This window comes from Peromyscus leucopus, chromosome 12 (assembly GCF_004664715.2).
Source record: "Peromyscus leucopus breed LL Stock chromosome 12, UCI_PerLeu_2.1, whole genome shotgun sequence".
Classification (NCBI taxonomy): Eukaryota; Metazoa; Chordata; class Mammalia; order Rodentia; family Cricetidae; genus Peromyscus; species Peromyscus leucopus.
The window spans coordinates 10,702,984-10,723,374 of NC_051073.1; the positions used below are offsets into that span (position 1 = coordinate 10,702,984).

The following is a 20,391-nucleotide window of genomic DNA, read 5'->3' on the forward strand; positions in this document are numbered from 1 at the left end:
TAAGTCAGGAAAAAAATACCTGTAAAGGATGCCTTTGCCTTAATCTTTGCAGAACTGGGACCCAGGATTGATTGTACGTGCTGTGTCTTCTTGAGTAGCAACTGGAGTGTCATAATTCAGCCATCTTTAAACTAGATTATCTTACGTGGACCTTTCTCATCCCATCTTCTATCTTACAACCCCTACCCTATCCCTTCAGCACCCCTCTTTGAACCAAATTTTCTGTGTGTAGAAATGGCAGAAAAAGAGAATGCATATCACTCTGAGAGCCGCTGCATGTGAACATGAGAATTTAATTGGTATTCCTTTCAAAGAATATTTAGAGGTTGAGGATTCAGCTCAGTGGTAGAGTGCTTGCCCAGCAAGTGCAAGGCCTTGGGTTTGATCCTTAACTCTGAAAAAAAAATTTAAAAAGAATGGATACTTGCAATCTAAACTTTCTGACAGTGTAGTGGTGGTGTGAGGCAGGAATTGTGGGAGCTGATCCTTCCTGCAACTCTGCTGAGTGAATCCAGCACTTTATGGATTGCTGTCTGCCCTCCTGTGAGTGGCTGACTCTGTGATGAGTCTGTCTCCATTTGCATATGATGATATCTATTACACAGAGAGACCTAAATAGATTCATTCAGGCTCCTCTTGCCAACTTCACCTGTAGCAAATGCTAGTGTTAAAGAGCCTCCATCTCCCCTTCCTAGATGAAAAGAAATATACTCCAGAAATTTTTCATAGTGGTGATAAACCTGTCATGCTTTTAAAGCAAAAACAATGAGGGAATAATTGGAACAGATGGTGGGCTTCAGAGTGAACTCATCCATGGGGAATACAGCTGCTGGAAACATTTGAGAGATGTTTCTTTTATGATGAATTTATTCTTGAAGGAAGATCAGTTGCTATTCAGGAAGATCCATGTGTACACATACATTTTTTTTCCCCAAATGATTTGCAAGAAGTTAGTTCTGATGTCAACTAGGCCACTTAAGCAGTAACAAAGATTGAAGCTAAAAGATATGGAGATGTGAAAAGGTCCCTGCCATGGCTAGTCTTGCCCTGAGTCCCCAGAGGCTCTGAAGTCTCTCCCATAATAGAAGATTGGCAAAGTTGGCTCAGTCACAAGCTAAAATTGAAAACTGCTGCCTAGAGACTCTTGGGACAGAAGCTCTAGAAATGTGCCTCCTGAGGGATTTAAAATAAAACTTCAAGAGAATGAGAGCAGTTAAGATTTAAACAGGTTACTGGAAGACTGGAAATTACCTTCCTTAGAGACCAACATTAAGCAGAGATTGGATCTCCATCTGTCTGTAATGTGTTAGGTCTTGTGCAGCCTGAAGGCGGGAAGAGAGTGGCAGCAAGCATTTATTGTGTACCCACTGCGTAGATCACTATGACTACTGTGCAGCCATGGCCAGGAGTATTGCTCTCACGCTCATCAGAACACTTCCGTGTACCTTAAAGCAAAGTACTCCAGGTTCTCTCATTTGCTTGTGCTCTCTGAGGATATTCATGCTGCTAATTTTGCCTCTACCCATTGTTCTGAGAAAGTTTAAGCAAATACCTGATATCTCTTATTTGGTTTTCAAAATCCATTTTCTCACCCCAAAATCCATACTCTGAATTGACAAGCTATAATCTCCCTCTAAAGCATTTCAGTCCTCTTTCAAAGTAGATTTTGAGTGTTGACAATTATTTTTTTAAGTCTTATGAGGAAATAAATGACAAATGACAAAATATTGAGCCTGAGCTTATTGAACTTAAGCTGTGACATAAGACATAAGTCATCTGTGGGGATGGGAGAGCAGCCAGGAGCACTTTCACAGAAATAGTGCTGAGATGTAAGAAATGAGGAAAACTGACTTGGATTCTTGGTTCTTAATCATAACTTCAGATTTTAAATTTCTTTAAATCTATTTAACAAATGGCCTTGACTTTATTATTTTTAGGATTTTCTCTTGTCTTTAAGATACCTGACTTTTTAAGTTATCTCCACCAGCAACTGCTTTAAATTTTGTAAGCAAAGGGAGCTTCCTACTACCAAGGAGAAAAAAATACTATCAAGATGTTGCCATCCAAGGAAATAAAGGAATAAAGGAATTTTGTTTTATTTCTTTTGCACTGATTAACACGGGAGTTAAGAATTAAGATACTATGTCCAAATGTATACACTTTGGCACTTTCCAACCCTTCATAATTAAAGTTTCCATGGAATTACCAAAAGATCATAAATATTACCAAATTCTTGACATAGAATATTATAGCATCTCAGAATTATTCAGAGTGTATTTTATACTAATTGGTATGGATGAACCACTATAAACACCATCTGAATTTTTTTAATGTCTTCCACAGTTAACATTCCTTGAGTGCCATAGCTCAGTCTGGTCAAAAAGAAGGATCTGCTCTGTGTAGTGGCACTAGAGAGCAAATTTCTTCTACTCTGTGGCTCCTCCATCACTGATGACTTGAAAGCATTTCCTTACTGCAGTGTATTTGGGGAAAGAGAGCAAGCAGAGCATGCTGGGAAGATTTATGATACAAGACTAGAAATGTCATCCATCACTTTAGCTCCCCTTGGCCAGAAATGTGGCTATAGCTGAGCTCTAATGAAGACAGAGAAATAGAAGGAAGAATGGCCAAACTCAGCCACAATTAAGAGAGCACCAAGAGGCCAGAAAAGGTAGAATCGAAACAACAACCCCCTTGAGTTATGAAAAGATTTGGTGAAGAACTCAGCAGAAGCAGAAATGTCGTAGAATTCCTATTTAACGTTTCTTTCTTTAGAATCAGGAACACCTCGGGGCCAGAGTGAACCTCAACATGTCACCTCTCCCTCCTCTAACTGGTTAGAGCCGTCAAGACATAAGATCAGAAATTCCCAGCTTTGGCTGACAGATTTGTGCATCAAGGTTTCACAACTCTGGAGCATTTATCGCTAGGATAGTGTAATGTCTTGGTATCTCCTTATCCCTTTGATGACCACCATCCCAATCACCCCCAACTTTCAGGCTCTCCTTACCGGGATAAAATCACAATTGCCATTCTTCAACTGCAAGAGGAAGGGAAGCTCCACATGATGAAGGAGAAGTGGTGGCGGGGCAATGGCTGCCCCGAGGAAGACAGCAAAGAAGCCAGCGCCCTGGGAGTGGAGAACATCGGGGGCATCTTCATTGTCCTGGCTGCAGGACTGGTCCTTTCTGTATTTGTAGCCATTGGAGAATTTATATACAAATCACGGAAGAACAATGATATTGAGCAGGTGAGTCATCTCTTCCTAAGACAGGGTAGTTTTGCCTTTGAACGTGCTGTCTTAAATTTGAGAATTTTAAGGATACTTTCCCTTTTGGTAACAGCCTACTGAATTAGGTGCCCAGAAGAGCCATTTCTGAGTTAGAGCAAAGAGCACTGAATCCCTGCCAGGTGCTGCTGGCACTGCAGCGCTATCATTTATTAATGAGAAGAAGGAAAAGTCTTGTGCACTAAATCTAATTAGCACAATTTGGAATGACAGTGCAGAAATTCAAAACTCCGTTAATTTTTTCAACAGTTATTTGCTCTTAAGATGGAAACTATAGAAAGAGCAAGAGGGGCATAAATCCAAAATTACAGAAGACACTTGTGAGAAATATTACCAGCCCTTCAGTATACATTCTGAGTACATGTACTCTTCTTGTAAAATAATTTCTATAAAAATACAAAGTAATATTTTTAAATTGGGCATTTACTTAGATCAAGATATAATGTGTGAAATGATAATTCATACAATTTTCCTATAAATATGAAAAACAACACAAAATGACAATAAAATACATTTCAGATGTTATTTTTCAAAATTGCATCTAGAATGATGGGCAATTTCAATAGTCAAGTCATTTTTAACTTATTTTATTTGTAAAGGTATTCACACCTGGAATGTAGATGCTTTGGAGAAAAAAAAACTCACAAATGACTGTGATTTAAGATAATTTCTTACTAAAATAAATAAAGTAGAGAGCCCCAGAGCATTATAGTATATTCATCTGCTAGATTAATTTAAAGATACCATTTGAATCTCAAAGCTAAGAGCTATTAGCAAAACAGCCAGTTTAATGTTCTACTACCAATATTATGAAACCCTTAATAATTTTCAGGATAGGGTTTCACATGTTCATTTTGCACAGAGTCTTGGAATTTGTATGGCTGGTTTTGATTAGTAACCGGATACTAGAACCACTTTTTCATGTGTGAACTATTTTGGGTGCCCAGTCCTGGGCATGATTCATTATAACTTTCTTTATGGAAACCCTCCCCAGAATCAAAAAGCAATTGTGAGACTATGGAGCACCCCTTTCCTGGACCTCATTCTAGAAAACTGTCTTGAGAATAGACTGATCTGCTTTAACTTTCAATTTGCTCTTGAAGTGTCTTGTTTTATGCTACTAATTTGAAAAATAAAAGCTTGTATATATTATGCTTTAATGTGCTACTTCATAACTGCTGGCTTCATTTTATTTAATTTTTCATGAAACATTCATTCTTGCTTTTTATTTATTCACTTTCTTTATTTTTTCCATTTCTTTTGCATGCAAGGCTTTTTGTTTCTTTTATGGACTACAGTGTAAACAAACCCATCCGACCAACTCCACTTCCGGGACTACTTTATCTACAGACGTAGAATGTGGCAAATTATTACGAGAGGAAAAAGGGATTCGGACACAGTCCTCAGTCCATACCGTATAATTGAGTTTTTCAAAAGGTGTAGCATTGTTTGTAATGAGTGTTGTTTGTGATAGCGTCTACTAGGTAGAAGTAGCCGTCATGACCTTTCCCTTTATATTAACAAAATGTATATACACCACTCCAGACACTCCACTCAGGCCTCTGGGACAAATGTGCACTATGTGTTGATGCGGGGTTTTAGAAGAGTATAGACTCCTAGATGCATATATACACAGGAAACTATTCTGTCCAAAACTGTCGTCTCTGTGCTTTCTTTATGAATTAAAAATAAATGACCATTTCTTCATAAACAAAAATTGAGACACAACAGGGCAAAGCATGGGAAAATACTAATTCTGTACACTTCTTTTCATCTTTTCAAACTTTCTCCCCTCCTTCCCTCTCTCTGTATCATGTGTTCTCTAAACATATAACCCTTTAGCCATGTCTTCTCAATAAGTATACAAGTAACTCCATAACACTTTTTATTTTTAATTAATTTAGTCTCAAGCTTTTAAATGCATTATTTACCCAAAACCTCATGTCCTGGCCCTTGAAAATTCAGAAACCATCTCTGAAAGAATAGTGGCTGAACTTGAATGTAAAGGGGGATTACCTAATCTGAGCCTCACTCAGGGATGGGAGGCACAGCAGAAAAATGATTTCTGAATAGAAACTCAGCAACATCAGGCTTTCAAACAGCAGTTAGCAGTCATTTGTAGGTGCAGAGCCATTAAGGACCTGATTTGCTTTCAAGCTATATATGTATATATTTCCTTGAAGAGCCAAGCAGAGTTGTAAACTATGAACTAATTCATGGCATCTTCTGTTTGCTGCTCACCCACACTCAGTCTTTGCAATGATGAACATCTTCTCACACGTTATTGCATTCCCTTCCCACTCACCCTAAATAGAGTATCTCTTCTTGAAGCCATCTTTTCTGAGCCTTGCCAAATTCACGTTCATTTCCCTGGACCCATCACCATTATTAATACATTCCAAGTGTGCTGTCAAGAAGGACAAGGTGGAGAAAATAAATACCAGAGAGAATTTCCATATGCATTAGTTACAGATCTCTGCAGATTTATTTTCTACCTGCATTCAAAGTGCTGGGAATAATCCCTGCATTCGCTCAGCTTGGTGACAGAGAAGCCAATGGCATGCTTAATTTGGTGTGACAGGGAATGTCTGCTGTTTGCGCTGAGTTCTTTCCCCCTTGGCAGAGAGTAGGGGAAATGAACAGCCCTTTCATCTCCTCCAATATGGAATCAGTTGGTCTTTGTTCTCCACCAACAGATTATCTCTTGTCATATCAAATGATCCCCAGGAATATGTTCCAGAGGAGTTGTTTGGCATCTGGGCAGTCATGTTGCATGGCCTCGCTTAGCTTTAAATGGGTTCCAGGATTTTAGTCACAATTCTTTCTAACCAACCTTATGCTTCCTTGAGAAAGCATGAGCAAAAAAATTGACTCTTGCAATGATGGTTTCTCAGCTTTGTTCTTTAAATAAATGAGCTCTTATGAAAATATCTACTATTTATTTACTGTTATTAAAGTAGAAAAAGTCTACTGTGTGTCACTGATCGAACTTATATTTTCAGAATCAAGAGAATCAAATATCAGGTGGGATAAAGGCTCCATGACTCTTAGTTTCATGACATTGATTCAGCACACACAATCTACAAACCACTTAAGTTTATTTCCTAAGAACTGTTTAAATATACTAAAGTGGCTACAAAAATTTCTGAGTCCTTGATGATATGGAAAAGTCAGACTGGCAATAACCAGCAAAACTCACTTTTCTGCACAAACCATCCTTTAAAAGTTTGATTCAGAAATGAATAAAGAAGTAATTTCTTTCAAAAGTTAACCTTAGGAGAGTTTGGAATATAGCTTGACTGACACAATGCTTGTCTAGCATGCATGAAGCCTGTGTGGTATTTCCCAGTCCCAATTAGGCATAAAACCATGTGTGGTGGCACAAATCTTTAATCCCAGCACTCAAGAAATGGAGGCAGGAGGATTTGAAATTCAAGATCATCCTTTACTACATACTGAGTTCGAGGGAATGCCTAGACTACGTGAGACCCAGTCTCAGTAAATAGATAAATAAACTGTATTTTGGTATTGTTTTAGATTGTATACTATCTAATTCTGATATTTACACAGTATTTTATGGTTTTCAAAATGCTTGCCCATACAACATTACATTTAAACCTTTCAGCCATTTTAATTCAGCTTTATTATCAGAAATAACAGATATTAGAATCCTGAACCTTGAGTTATGACATTAAAATTAAAGGAGAATTTTATAAATTATCCAAACTCAGACTCAAGCACAGCTTTGTGTGGAATCACTGTAGATGACTTACTAAGCATCTCCTAGCTTCAGTTTTCTAACATCTACCACCAGGAAATCATTTCTAGAATACAAGGTTGCTCTGAAGCATTTTTCGAAATAGGTGCCACTGAAAAGTGCTTCCTCAATGAAGTTTTCATGATTAAATAACCCAAGGGAACCACACTCTACATTCTCTTACCTGAAAGGATTTTAGTATATTTAATATGTTGTCATGGATGGAGAACTTCTAACCTATTCAGTATCTCTCAAGCGCTTAAGTCATAGTGTTCTTTCTATAAAGTACCTAGCAAGACCAGTATTATCCACATGACTCTCTAGGGAACACAGTTATGGTAATATTAATATCAATTATATGTGATATTACCACAATATCACTGATGTCAATCCCTATGATGATGTGGAAGACACTTTACAGTGTGTGTGGTTTATAAACCATTTGACAATTACTCATCATTTGGAGTCAAGTTTCAAATTCTCTAAGCTTCAATTTCCTTATTTATAGAATAAAAATGATGCTTTTACTATATATACCATGAGAATTAAATGAAGTCATATCATGGCATAAAAAATAAAACCACTTATAAAATCTTGATAATAAATACTGGTCAACAAATATTGCATTCTATAGAAAAATTAAATTTCTCTCTGGTCACATGAACAGTAAGAAAATAAATTTAGCACCTTAAAACAAACCCAGATTTAGAAAACAGGATTATGAATGTAGACATACAAACTCTATCCAGTTTTTCCTGCATACACATTAAAAAATGAATGGCAAAGTCACTATACTCAAGAGAAGGGCCTGAATAGGTAAGATATGAGGATGTATACAGTAGGAGCTCTGAGTCCTCTCTCCAGACATTCTATTTTAATTAGTCTGAAGTTAGGCCAAGGCAATTATAATGATTTGAAGTGCTCAATTGGTTCTAATAGTCAAGAAGAGTTAAGATTCAGTAATCTAAGCACTAGTTAATGGATGTAATTGGACCCAATAAATGTTTGCTTTTTTTTATGAATTGACTCAGACTAAAAATAGAGCCACCAATTCTAAAAGAGAGAGAGATTATATATTTAGCACCTGATATTAATGGTCTCTTTATATTGATACTCAAAGAAGAAATTGCATATCTTTTAAGACAGAAACTTCATGATATTCAACTGATAATCTCTACATGTTTTTCTGGTAAAACATAGAGCTATCCCCATTCAAAATTACCAAATAAATAGTTTGTTGCTGCTTTGGGCCTTCATAGGTTTTTCTATACATCTCTTCTTTTATCCATTCTTCAGACAACCAGTTCTTGTTGCTATGGAAATGACTGCAAAGACCACATTGACCTCCACAGGGTCCATTGCATTTCAAGTGAAATTTAGAACAAAAGCCATCAGACTGTATTGACATCATTAGTTCAGAGAATTTAGCGTCAATCACAATCATCTCGGGGAGTGAATTGCAGTTCCTACCCTCGGGCTCCATATGTTCACTTTGGTGGACACAGCCAGGAATCTGCATGTTTCATAAAGCCTGGAAAAGAATATTTAAAATTAGTTATATGCATTAGTTTCCATTAAAGTTAGCTTGGGTGGATCAATTTTCTCCAAAATTATGCCATACACATGAGTTTTGAACCATCTTGAATGCTAGGGATTTTTTTAAATAATTTTTCTTAAATGAATTATTTTGCGATAATCCTGGGTATAGTTGCTTTACTTTAAGAGACCTGGCGCACATGGGTTTTTATAAAAACTACCTTGAACATAACAGTTTTGTCAAGTTAGATGGTAATCATGAATTGTTATAAAACAGTAGCAGGTTGTGGGTTTTATTTTTAAAATGTGATTAAAGTCAGGTAGAAAGGTATTGAAAGATTGAACGAAGGCATCAACAATAATAACAATGTTATGCTAATTTGTTTCTTCATAAGTCTGTCAGTCACCTAATCCAAAGAGGAAAAAAAAATATACAGCTTCATATTATACTTTTCTGTTATAGACTAAAATTATAAATTGAATTTTAACATTTTTTATCAGAACTACATAAGAAATATGAAAATCCCTGGATTTTTATGATTATAAACTTATGCAAGGAAAATCATTTCCAAAAGGCCTCCCTATATTTGACAAGCATTATATTATACTCTTTATGAGCTATAATGCAATACCACAATAAATTTCAATTAATTTCCAAGCACATGGTGTTTACCCTACAAGGTCTGTTTACTAGTAAGCCTAAATAACATGTAAAAGCAAGAGGAAGGGATGCATTCTTTCCATTCTGCTTTCTGTCCACTCAGTTGTTGCAAATGGCATCACTAATTAACCCCTTGCAGAGAGTAGAGAGCCTCTGCTGGATGCTGACATTGTAGCTCACCTGTAGGAACCCTCTCACAGTGCTTCTCACATCTGCAGGATTTTATGTCCAGATTACAGGAATTAAAACCATTTCAGCTTTTAAAATTCCTTCCATAGAAACTGGTAATATGGCCAGGCGGTGGTGGCACAAGCCTTTAATCCCAGCACTTGGGAGGCAGAGGCAGGTGGATCTCTGTGAGTTCAAGGCCAGCCTAGTCTACAAATCGAGTTCCAGGACAGCCAAGACTGTTTGTTACACAGAGAAACTCTGTCTCAAAAAAACAAAAAAAAAAAAAAAAAGAAAGAGAGAAAGAAGGGAGGGAGGGAGGGAGGGAGAGAGAGAGAGAGAGAGAGAGAGAGAGAGAAGAAGAAGAAGAGAAGAGAAGAAAGAAAAGAAAAGAAAAGAAAAGAAAAGAAAAGAAAAGAAAAGAAAAGAAAAGAAAAGAAAAGAAACTAGTAATATGGAGAAAAAGATCCTTCCTTAAAATTTCAAAGAATTTCTATTTACAATTATTAGAGCATTCTGGGAATAACAAGTCAATACCGCAGTTGTACAACTATATGTTTTAGCACCTTGCCAAACCTGAACTTCATTAATGAAAGGGCAAATTCAATGAATGACTTAAAGTACCTAATAAAGGACATCATCCTCACAATGTATGTACAGCAAAAATAATAACGAAGACCTAAGGGATGGCGTGAAGTTACTGTGCTTCCAGAAACAAGACAGTTCAATAAACTTAACCAGATTTGTCTTTCTTCCCAATTTTTCAACTGAATGTCATTTTAAAATTTAAAAATATTCATATATAAAATGATCAACTTCTAAACAGTAGTCTTCTCTGATCTGATCCTTGAGTCTTTTACAACCACAGGGACTAAAAAACTCCTGTCCACGAGGAGTCTTCCCAAGCCTGACACCTTTTCTGTAGCTTCATTTTTTTTCTTTTTGTTATGATTAACTTATCTAACAAATGACACAGAAGCCTGCTATTTTTTGTATTGGTGGGAAGACTACCTTTGCTTAGAAACCCAAACATTATGATCAGAAAAATGAGGAGACGTTTAGTATTCATATAGAAATGCCTGCATCAATGTACAAATAATGCTGTCCTAAAAGCCCAACCCTAAAAGTCCTGTGTGACCCAACAGACAGGAGTCTTGAAAATTAAAATAATTCAGTCCTCCATACTGCTGCTAAATGGCCATGTGACTCCAAGCAAGTGAATTTGCTTCCCTCGACCTCTATTTCCTCAACTTTAGAAAGATGGAATTTGATGTTACCATCTCACCACAATGGTTTTTAAATATACTAGAAAAGTGGAGAGGAAATCAAATGACAAAAGTGGTATGGAAATAAAATACTTCTCTGTATGTGTTTTAAGATGGCTGTGTGCTAGTGTTGAACACATTAAATTTTTGACATGGTAAGCAGGATTGCATTGTCCTGCCAGTACTTGAAAGAAAGGCCTCCTGTGGATAGAGAAAATAATCCAATCAACCAACACAGCATCAAGGGGTTAGGGGATGCCCACATAGTCAATCATATGCAAATTGTTCTAAACAGTGATTATTGCAGAAGTGGGATCATTCTCAGCAGGGATGAAACTACAGATTAAATCAACACACATACACACACACACACACACACACACACACACACAGCAACAAGGAGACATGTACATAAAAGTTTTTCTAAACAGTGATTATTGCAGAAGTGGGATCATTCTCAACTAGGATGAAACTACAGATTAAATCAACACACACATACACATACACACACACACACACACACACACAGCAACAAGGAGACACGTACATAAAAAGTTCTTGGAAGCGTAGAATTGATTGCACACATATGGGGAAAGGAGAAATGAACAGGACTGGATACATGGTAAGGCCCAAGTCTGAACGCAGAACCTACGTAAGAATGCTGGGAAAGACAGTCAAAGTGGGGAGAATGCATTTGTTTCCCATTACCTTACCCTCCCCATATTTGCTTTATCAAGTTAGAGAGGAGTCAAACTTTCGCCATTTAAGTATCAAGTTGACTTTTCAAATTTGTGACACAGCAGAGCTCTTGGAAGACATGGCTTTTAACTGCCAGATGTTTCATTTAATAAATCAACTGTCCCAATTCAAATAGTTTATAAGTAGCAGGAATTCAAACCCAGAGACTGGAGGAATATAAACAATGCTGTTTTCCTATCTTATTTTGCTTTCCTTACCAAATTTTCACCACTAGGGAAAAGAGAGCATGAATGGGAAACTCCAAATGCTTAGATTTCTACTTGAATTTATTTTTTTTATTTTATTTAAAAGTTTTTTTTTTTTCTATTTTACATACCAACCACAGCTCCCCTCCCTCTCCTCCTCTCTACTTGAATTTCTAAAGACCATTCCAGAGTTCACTTCCAACTCAGGACAGTACGAAAAAATGGCAATCTCAAAAGAGGTCTAAGGGAATGGTGAAAAGAAATATCTTCATTAGCTTAACTAGGAATAGCCCAGAAGTAGTAAGATTTATAGAGAAATCTTCCGTCTGAGTCTAGAATGGCAGGAAAACAGTATGTAGGTAATGAGCCTGTAGAGACCTTCAAAAAGTCTTTCTCAAACTCACACCAAAAACAACACAAAAAAAAATGCCTTTTCTCAGAAAAACCAAAGGCTAGTGGAATGGATTCGAGAATCATAGCGGGTGGTTAACTTGGAGTTAAGTGAAAAGACACATAATGCACAGACCCTTGAGAGACCATTGAAACCATGGGCGTCTCAGGTGACTTAGCAGAGATGGATTGATGTCCATGAACTGACAGGTGGCACACCAGTGAAAGCCAAAGACACAGCGAGTGCTCAGCGAAGAGTGGCTGCCACGCCCCCTGGACTCCTCCTAACTGCAGATGGCCTTCAGAAAGAAAAGTTGGAGGGCAGGGCAGGGGGATAAAAAGAGAGGCCTAAGTTAGCAGATCCTTTAACCAAAAGAAAGCCTTTCCAACCAAAAGTGGATCTCCTTGATCTGACAAGTACCAATAGTGAGTATAGCTGAGTTCTGTTTTGTGGGAGTTTTTTTTTTTTTTTTTTTTTTTTCTATTTTTAATGGTATCATATTTAAAAAAAAAAAACAAAAACACCGCTTTTTAACAAGTTAGTTTATATCTTTAAAAAAAAATGCATATCCACTACAGTGGATGTGAGCTGGTGCTTCAAAATTGAAGACACCATGAATAAGCATTGTGAGCAATTAAAACCCAACTTCTAGCTCCATGGTAGATCCAGCCATTCTGTTGAGGAGGAAAAGGCTTTTGGAAATTTATTTGTGTGGCCCTACCTCATCTTCGAAAAGCCTAAAGAAAAACAGTAAAAAAACAAAACAAGCCCTCGAGACAATCACTACAAGATCATCATCTCATTCAGCGCTAGAAGCCAGAGAGAGAGGAGCGAGAGGGATGAGGAACCAGCTGTACTGGCACCTGACCCTGACTCCAGAGACAAGGAAGTCACTATTAGTGGCTTATATTGGAGAGCAGGTCCACATGCCTGCCACTTTCAAGCAAAGAGAGCTGCTGACGTGTGTATCCTAGGTCTGCATGAAACTCATTCCCACTGCAGAAAACTTCTTTGCTTCTGGTTACGGGGCTGAAGTAGGTCACTCTGTGTCCTCCTCTCTATGCATGTCAGGAGCTTTTGTGTCCTTTCTGGGCCAGGGGAGGTTCTGTTTGCCCCAAAGTGCCCTTTAGAGGTCATGGATAGTTGACTCAAGCATGGTGGGAAGTGAAAGGTAAGGAGCTCCTTCCCTATTGCTCCCAAAACCTAGGACCAGCTTCTCTCATCCCTTGGTTGAACTATAATCCTTAGAAAGCAGACCCCAGACAACTGTGCCTTCATGAACCATTCTCTGTTCTACCTGTGTGCTGTGTCCTTAAAGCTTGAAACTGGATCTCTACTGTCAAACTTCTACAATTCAGAACTTTGGGGGTTTGTTTTTTTTTTCCCACATTCTTACAAACACACAGCTATTATAACGAATAGGTTCAAAGACTAGAGTATCTTCTAATAGTTCCACAAGGTGTATTTAAGAATGTAATGATCCAAATTCTCTCTGTGTACACCTAGCGTCCCCAACTCCAAGACAATGCTTACAAAACTCTCATTACAACTTTAAAAATGGGAAAAATATGATTGAGATTCATGGGTAAGGAACATACGAATTAATATCAAAATTCTGCATTGCCTCAGAATTGCCCCCTCAAGTTCTCAAGGGTTCCCGTGAAATCACCCCTAGTGTTAAAAACAGAGTGAAGTTACTTGCCCCCCCACCTACCTGGTTTATGCATTTCATAGCCCTGGTAAGTAACCTATATGCATAATTTCTTTAAAACTTTGAATTCCACTTGGGTTAAGAATGCTGTTCCGCAATGTATCTACTACGATGGTAAGATAAGTTTCTAATGCCAACTTTTAAATAAAGATAAACCAGAAAGAAGGTCATTGTGCTTCTCAGGTTGTTGGGCAGTCCTGTATGCACTACAGGTTCATGTTTACAGTTTGATAGCCTGGACAGGAAAGTGAGAATTTGGGGAATTGAATTTCTGCAGATGAGTTACCTTAAATCTAGGGTCTAAGAAGATGATGATCCTGGTTCCAGTACTGAAAAGGGTGGGGGGAATGCAAAAGGAGAAAAGGGAGGTAAAATGTGAGGCTGTAGGAGTAAGAAGAACACACTGGTTGAGTGTACATGCCACAGGAAAAAAAGACAAGAGCTGTGAAATAATTACCTATGAGGGGCCCCTTCAAAGCATCCTCAAAGGTACAGAGAAATGATCCAGACAAAGAGGATCTCAGGGTTCAGAGACAGAGTAAGGTCAAAGCCCAACTATGAAATGGGTTTTCAGTGCTTTTATTTCCTCTACCCCAGCATTTTCGGTATGAATGAGAATCAGCTCCCTCACTAGCTCTCAGACACAAGGCAATATATTACCATGGTTCTGGAAACTAATAATATGATCAACATTCAGCCTCTCTGATGCAAGGGCAGGTGCATGAAAGGTAACCCATGGGCTCTGAACAAACTCAGAAAAAGAATGATGTGAAAGAAATTGATGGTACTCAAATTGTTATGGAACACAAGAACTTTACATAAGACAGTGCATGCATAACTACTCCAAAAATGGCCCTCATGACTTCCTTTACTACATGGGGCAGGGATTGTTCAAATTTGTTCTCTGCTCTCAGATCATTCATCTAACTAAATGAAGCCTTGGTACAAGGAGGCTCCCAATCCTCCCGAAGCCTCATGGTAGGACACATGTACTTGGTGTTCTTCTGTTCCGGTTCTTTTAAAGGTTTTCTGTCTTTAAGCTCATACCTTATTAAACATTCTAAGTTTGCTGGACAGTAGACTTCAAGATAAAAAACATGCTAAGATCGTGAAGTCTCAAACTTTCTCATTTTAAAAGAAAACCTATTGAGACTTTGACTCCATGGAGCAAGGCAAGAATTTGACCACACTCTGACAAAGCTACCACTATTAACAATAATCCCATTGCAACTCAGAAATGTATTCCTTTAATACCTCAAATTTTACTGATAATGGTATTTCCAAAGAAATTTTAAATCACAGTTTGCTGTTAAATTATAGGAAGCCTACAAATACAGTGAATGATTTTACATTTAAAAAATGACAATATTATTAACACCTTTCTTATCAATGTTTAACATGAAAATTTATTAACAATGTCAATGTCACAGAGCATTTCATGTACTTGAATTAATGGTAAAACTATACCAACATAAGAAGTTAATATATTACTGACTAGATGTCTTAGATTACTGGCCACAGTAATCTAACAATTATAAAGTTATGATCATCAAAATTGTTTCCCTAATTATTTGCCTAAATGTACAAATGAACCAAACATCTAAATGTGTAAATGCTAAGTTTACAAGAAGTCAAGCTGATATTAACAGTGTATGTCAGTTGATAACCAATATGAATTCCATTCAAGAAAGTCCACACCTTTAATTCCAGCACTCAAGAGGGACAGGCAGGTGGATCTCTGTGAGTTTGAGATTTGGCTCGTCTACAAAGAGAGTTCCAGGAAAGCCAGGGCTGTTACTCAGAGAAACCCTGTATCAGAAACCTCTCCCACCCCCCCAAAAAAAGAAACAAACAAACAAAGCAGAAACCTAGGTCCTAAAATACTATAGACTCACATCACATTCTAATTCTGAACTTTCCTTGGCACACTTGGGGTGAACATCTCTTCTGGACTATTTTTTGTTTGGGTTTCCCTGACATAGTTTGATGAGCAAAACAACATGAACATCTGAAAAATGATTTGTGTCATTCAGTACCGGGTACTGAACCTCGAGCTTCATGCTAGTGCACTACCAATGAGGTACAGCCAGGGCACTAACTCCCACCCCTCCCAGACAAGATTCACACTAAGATGATTATAGGTATAGAGAGAGATTGTATATTTGCATTCAGGCTCACACTAGCACCATGAAATCAAACATCTGGGGCTAATCTAAAGGAGGCACCATGAAGTCAGCTACTATAAAAAGAAATTCTCCAAAAGGGAAAGTAAGAGAAATTAGAATGCAGGAGAGAGAAGGAAAGGGGATATGGGAGATATGCTTGAAGCAGGAGAAGCAAGAAAGAGAAACGCACTTGGGAAATCAAATCCCCAGGCATGTCATTCTCCCTTTAAAAACCAGGAGTGCTGCAGCTTAAGATGAACTGTTTAGGTCTCAGCTAGAATAATTTGTTGCTCAGTTTCCTGTCCTCTAAAAGAGAACACACACACACACACACACACACACACACACACACACACACACACACGCCTCACTTTATCTTTGAACACTGATGAGATTGCCGTTTTTTACTAACAGCACAAATGACGACACCATTTTGTTACATGTTCATTTACAAATAGATTTTCCTACATCATTCCATCATAGAAATCTGTCCTGGTGTGTCTTAAACGGGAAGCAACTGTACTCAGCCTTCATGCCTGTCTTATGTCTAAGCACATATTCCTCCTTCAACACAGTTTTCACAGTGCTACACACATAAGCACCAAGACATGTTATGAATTAGAAAGGAGAAGTGATAATAGAGATTGAAATATATGCACAGGATCTATTGTAACTAAAACACAATCTAAACAACTGAAAGGAATTGTTGCGTGGAAGGACACACAATGGCTTGACCGAAAGAAGCATCCACATTTTCATTGTGTCCTTCTTTCCAAAACATGAATTAGTCAGTGACTGCCAGAGCTGAAATATCTTCACTGCAGTGATACAATGGTATTGTAAGAAACCTATTTACAATGTGACAGGGATTACATTATTCTCTCTCTCCCTCTCCCTCTCCTCTCTCTCTCTCTCTCTCTCTCTCTCTCTCTCCTCTCTCTCTCTCTCTCTCTCACACACACACACACACACACACACACAACACACATCAGCTCACTGAATTTTCATAAGTCTGGGAAAGACTCCACTGTAGTGCCACTTTATAAACAAGGAAATTGAGTAAAAGAGAAAAAATCTTGCCAGTATAACTAGGTTTCAACTCCAGCATTCTGATGCTGGTGGCCAGTTACAAACTATAAGTCATGGCCATGTAGAGCTATGTTAAAAATGTGAGCACCACCCACCAGCAATAAACAAGCCTAGAGGCAGGACTATGGCAGCATCTCCACTTCACAAAGCAATTCACAAAGAAGACAATTCCTTGGATTCTCTGACTTCAATCCCACTGCCGCTAGAGAAAGGTAGTTAGCTGAATGCTTAATACTTTCTGTCAAAAGTATCATCTAGAAATTTAAACCATTATTTTAAAAAATAATGTTTCCATGGCACTATTAATAGGGGAAAGTTCCTAAAATCCCAAACCAACCCAGAAACAGAAATAGAGAAGCTAGAGCAGACTCTGAGATTAAACAAGGCTGAGAATCTAAAGAATACGAGTTCTTCCCATACTGCCTTGACATGCCACTCCAGGTTGAGCAGTGACCTTCACTGGTTCATTTCTTGTGGATGAGAAGGCCTATCATTTATTTGTGCTTGGGCCGAAGGGGACCTTAAAGGTCATCTTTCCTTGCAGCTACATCAAAAATTTGGAAACAGAAAGGTCAGCCCCAATATCTTGCCATTTTCTTTTTGACAGTCAGAGACAAAGTGAGAGTCAAAAACTTTGTGACCAAAGACAAAGAGACCCACATCACTTATAAAATGATGTTTGCTCAGTCTCAGACTGAAACCAGGGAGCGAGCACTCAGGGTTGATCAGAAGACAAAGAGACCCACATCACTTATAAAATGATGTTTGCTCAGTTTCAGACTGAAACCAGGGAGCAAGCACTTAGGGTTGATCAAAAGACAGACTGTTGTATTTTAAGGCAGTCTAAAATTTGGAAGAGGATGGTCTTTTAAAGAAAACCATAAATGAAAGTTGGGATAAAAATCTACTACCACCTCTCTACACAAACTAGGGAAGGGAGCACTCGATCAACACTTTCTGCGCTGTTTTTCTCATGGAAGCTACAATTTTTAGTTCACTTTTACTGTTTGAATTCAAAATGCCATGAATAGTTAAATTTAAAACCATGAGAGTTAAAATAAAACCAAGACTATGATTTTGTCAGCTGTTTTCATGAGGAAAAGTTCACAAAACTCTTATAGTGATTTTAAAAATCTAAAACATAGGTGATTTCCAATCCCTTGGAGTTAGCAGTCCTTATAAATGGGGTTAGACAGTACTAATCCCATTTTGTTTTGTCCAATAATAATTTGTGATAATCTACTTCAGGGGTGAAATAAGGTTCTTATACAACAATGTGTATAAAATCTTTGACACTCCTTTTCCTTCCTCTTATCCCTCCATTTAAAAGATCATCCTGGAATCAGCAGTGCAGGTCTTTGGAAATGACTCATTCTCCTAACAGACACTTGCACCCAGTGAATAGCAACTGTCCCATTTCCCCTCACCAGCCCCTGGCCATGCTGTGACCGCTCTACCTTGTGTTTCTGCACGTTGGACAATTTCAGATATTTCATCTAAGTGGATCCTGCAGGTTTTGTCCTCTTGGGCAGCCTTATCTCACTGGAGAACATTTTCATAGTAACCCCATCAAAAAGTAAAGCTGCAGATCCCCGAAGGCAGAAATGTGTCCACGGAGTTTATCCTGGATAGAAGAAAAGACAGCCAATTGTGTTGTGTTGGCTGTTGATACAGTGTGCATGCAAATAGACACAGCGTATTGTGATGGAGATATGTATCTATATGTATTTTTTTCTGCATATGCATAGCATTGTTCTGCCACTCTTCCATCTTCCTTTGTGTGGTACCATTATTTTTGCTGTGCAGTTCAACGCCATCATTTCCCATTTCCACCCCAGCTGCATCACTGCTGCCGCCAGAATCTCTGGTTCTTTTTGGAGAAAAATATACAATTTAAAACTGTTTTTTTTTCTTTTTTTTTATCAGAAAGGAAAGTCATCAAGACTTAGATTTTATTTTAGGAACAAAGTAAGGTTTCATGGGAGCAAAAAAGAAAGCCTTGGTGTAGAGAAGGTTTGTTCATTTTCTATAGCATTACTGAAGTGTCGTATGCCTTGATAACCCTATCAATGTTTGGATCATCTCAGTGGGGGAAATGCCTTAATTTAACTCTATTTTGCTGTCTCAGCAAAGGTAAGTTGTCAATTTGAGAGCCTTGAGTTTTTTGGTGTTGTTTTGTTTTGTTTTGTTGTTTTGTTTCATTTTGTTTTCTGAACTGGAAAGTCTATACTGGTGTGTTTGTGAATAAAGTATAGTCTGCCGAGCTAACTTCCTGCCTCAGTTTCCTTAAGTATAACAGACAGATGGCCAGTGGGTGGAGGAGGAGGTGATGGGAGTTGGCCATTAGTTATGGGCCTGCCTTAAAAACAGTAACTTATGTCCATCAAACGGTAGCCAAGAAATACAAGTCAGGTTGGTCATGGGTCCCAGGATACTGACACTCTCTTATTTTGTGCTCTCTAGTGTCTCTCTTTCAATGCCATAATGGAAGAGCTGGGAATTTCACTCAAGAATCAGAAAAAATTAAAGAAAAAGTCAAGAACTAAGGGCAAATCTTCCTTCACAAGTATCCTTACTTGTCATCAGAGACGAACTCAGAGGAAAGAGACTGTGGCGTGATCCGAGAACACACCTGTAGGTACCGTCCAAGAAGAAGGCCATGCCCACTCTACGTATGTGGAAGAAGGATTTCTGAGGATTAAGAGAAGTGTGTCCACATATCTTTATCCATAACTCGAGTCATGGATAGAGGTAGAAGAAATGCACAATTTTTCAAGCTCACATAGGTATTATTCAGAAGCAAAACTGATTCTTTTCAGATGAATTTGTATGCACACTTATTTTGCATTTTTCTCTTTTCCCCCAATATATTGCTATGTGTGCTTTCTAAATAATAATAAACAAGTGGATTTTGTTTTTCATAACAAGTTTGAGTCTCCGTTTGTCCCCATTTCCTGCCCTTATTCCCAGGGCTTAGTGTTGAGTCTCACAAGCTATAGAGTTTGCTACTTTGTGAAATCTGTTAAGAAACAGTCACTTGGGGCCAAGTTTCAAAATAATTGCTTTCAGTTTGTAAAAGGTACCTGCTTACTATAGAAAGGGAAGCCATTCATCTTTGTGTTCTTAAAATCTAATTTTCTACATGGTTTAAATACTATTTGAACATTCCTAAGTATATTATAAAAGAATGTTTTTTCAAAAGGGAAAGTACATTTAGAGACTAAATGTTCACCACAGTCTAAGGCATCATGCTGATATCATGTGAGGAAAAATAGATACGCTTTTTTGTCCTCATACAAACAAAAGGAAAATATCTATTGCTGGGAGCAGGATCAGAATGGTGATGTCAGAGGCTGAACAGGCATGCAGAGGCAGCTCTCTGGGCCTGGCACAGTAAAGGCTGCCTGTAGGGAAA

At 38.0% G+C, this 20,391-nt stretch overlaps 1 protein-coding gene across 7 annotated transcripts in view; it reads left to right on the forward strand.

Moving 5' to 3' along the window:
- Grik1 (glutamate ionotropic receptor kainate type subunit 1) overlaps positions 1-19,900 on the forward strand; it is a 379,146-nt gene extending 359,246 nt beyond the window's left edge. For 2 of the 7 annotated variants that reach the window (XM_028875952.2, XM_028875953.2), the window contains 3 exons: positions 3,000-3,250; positions 18,903-18,989; positions 19,440-19,900. In XM_028875952.2, the coding sequence (XP_028731785.1) occupies positions 3,000-3,250; positions 18,903-18,989; positions 19,440-19,595 (494 nt within the window). In that variant the 3' untranslated portion in view covers positions 19,596-19,900. Of the gene's footprint in view, positions 1-2,999; positions 3,251-4,560; positions 5,475-18,902; positions 18,990-19,439 lie in introns of those variants that run through there. The other 5 variants (XM_028875954.2, XM_028875955.2, XM_028875958.2 and 2 more) reach the window with 3 other exon arrangements.
- The last annotated feature ends 491 nt before the right edge of the window (positions 19,901-20,391 follow it).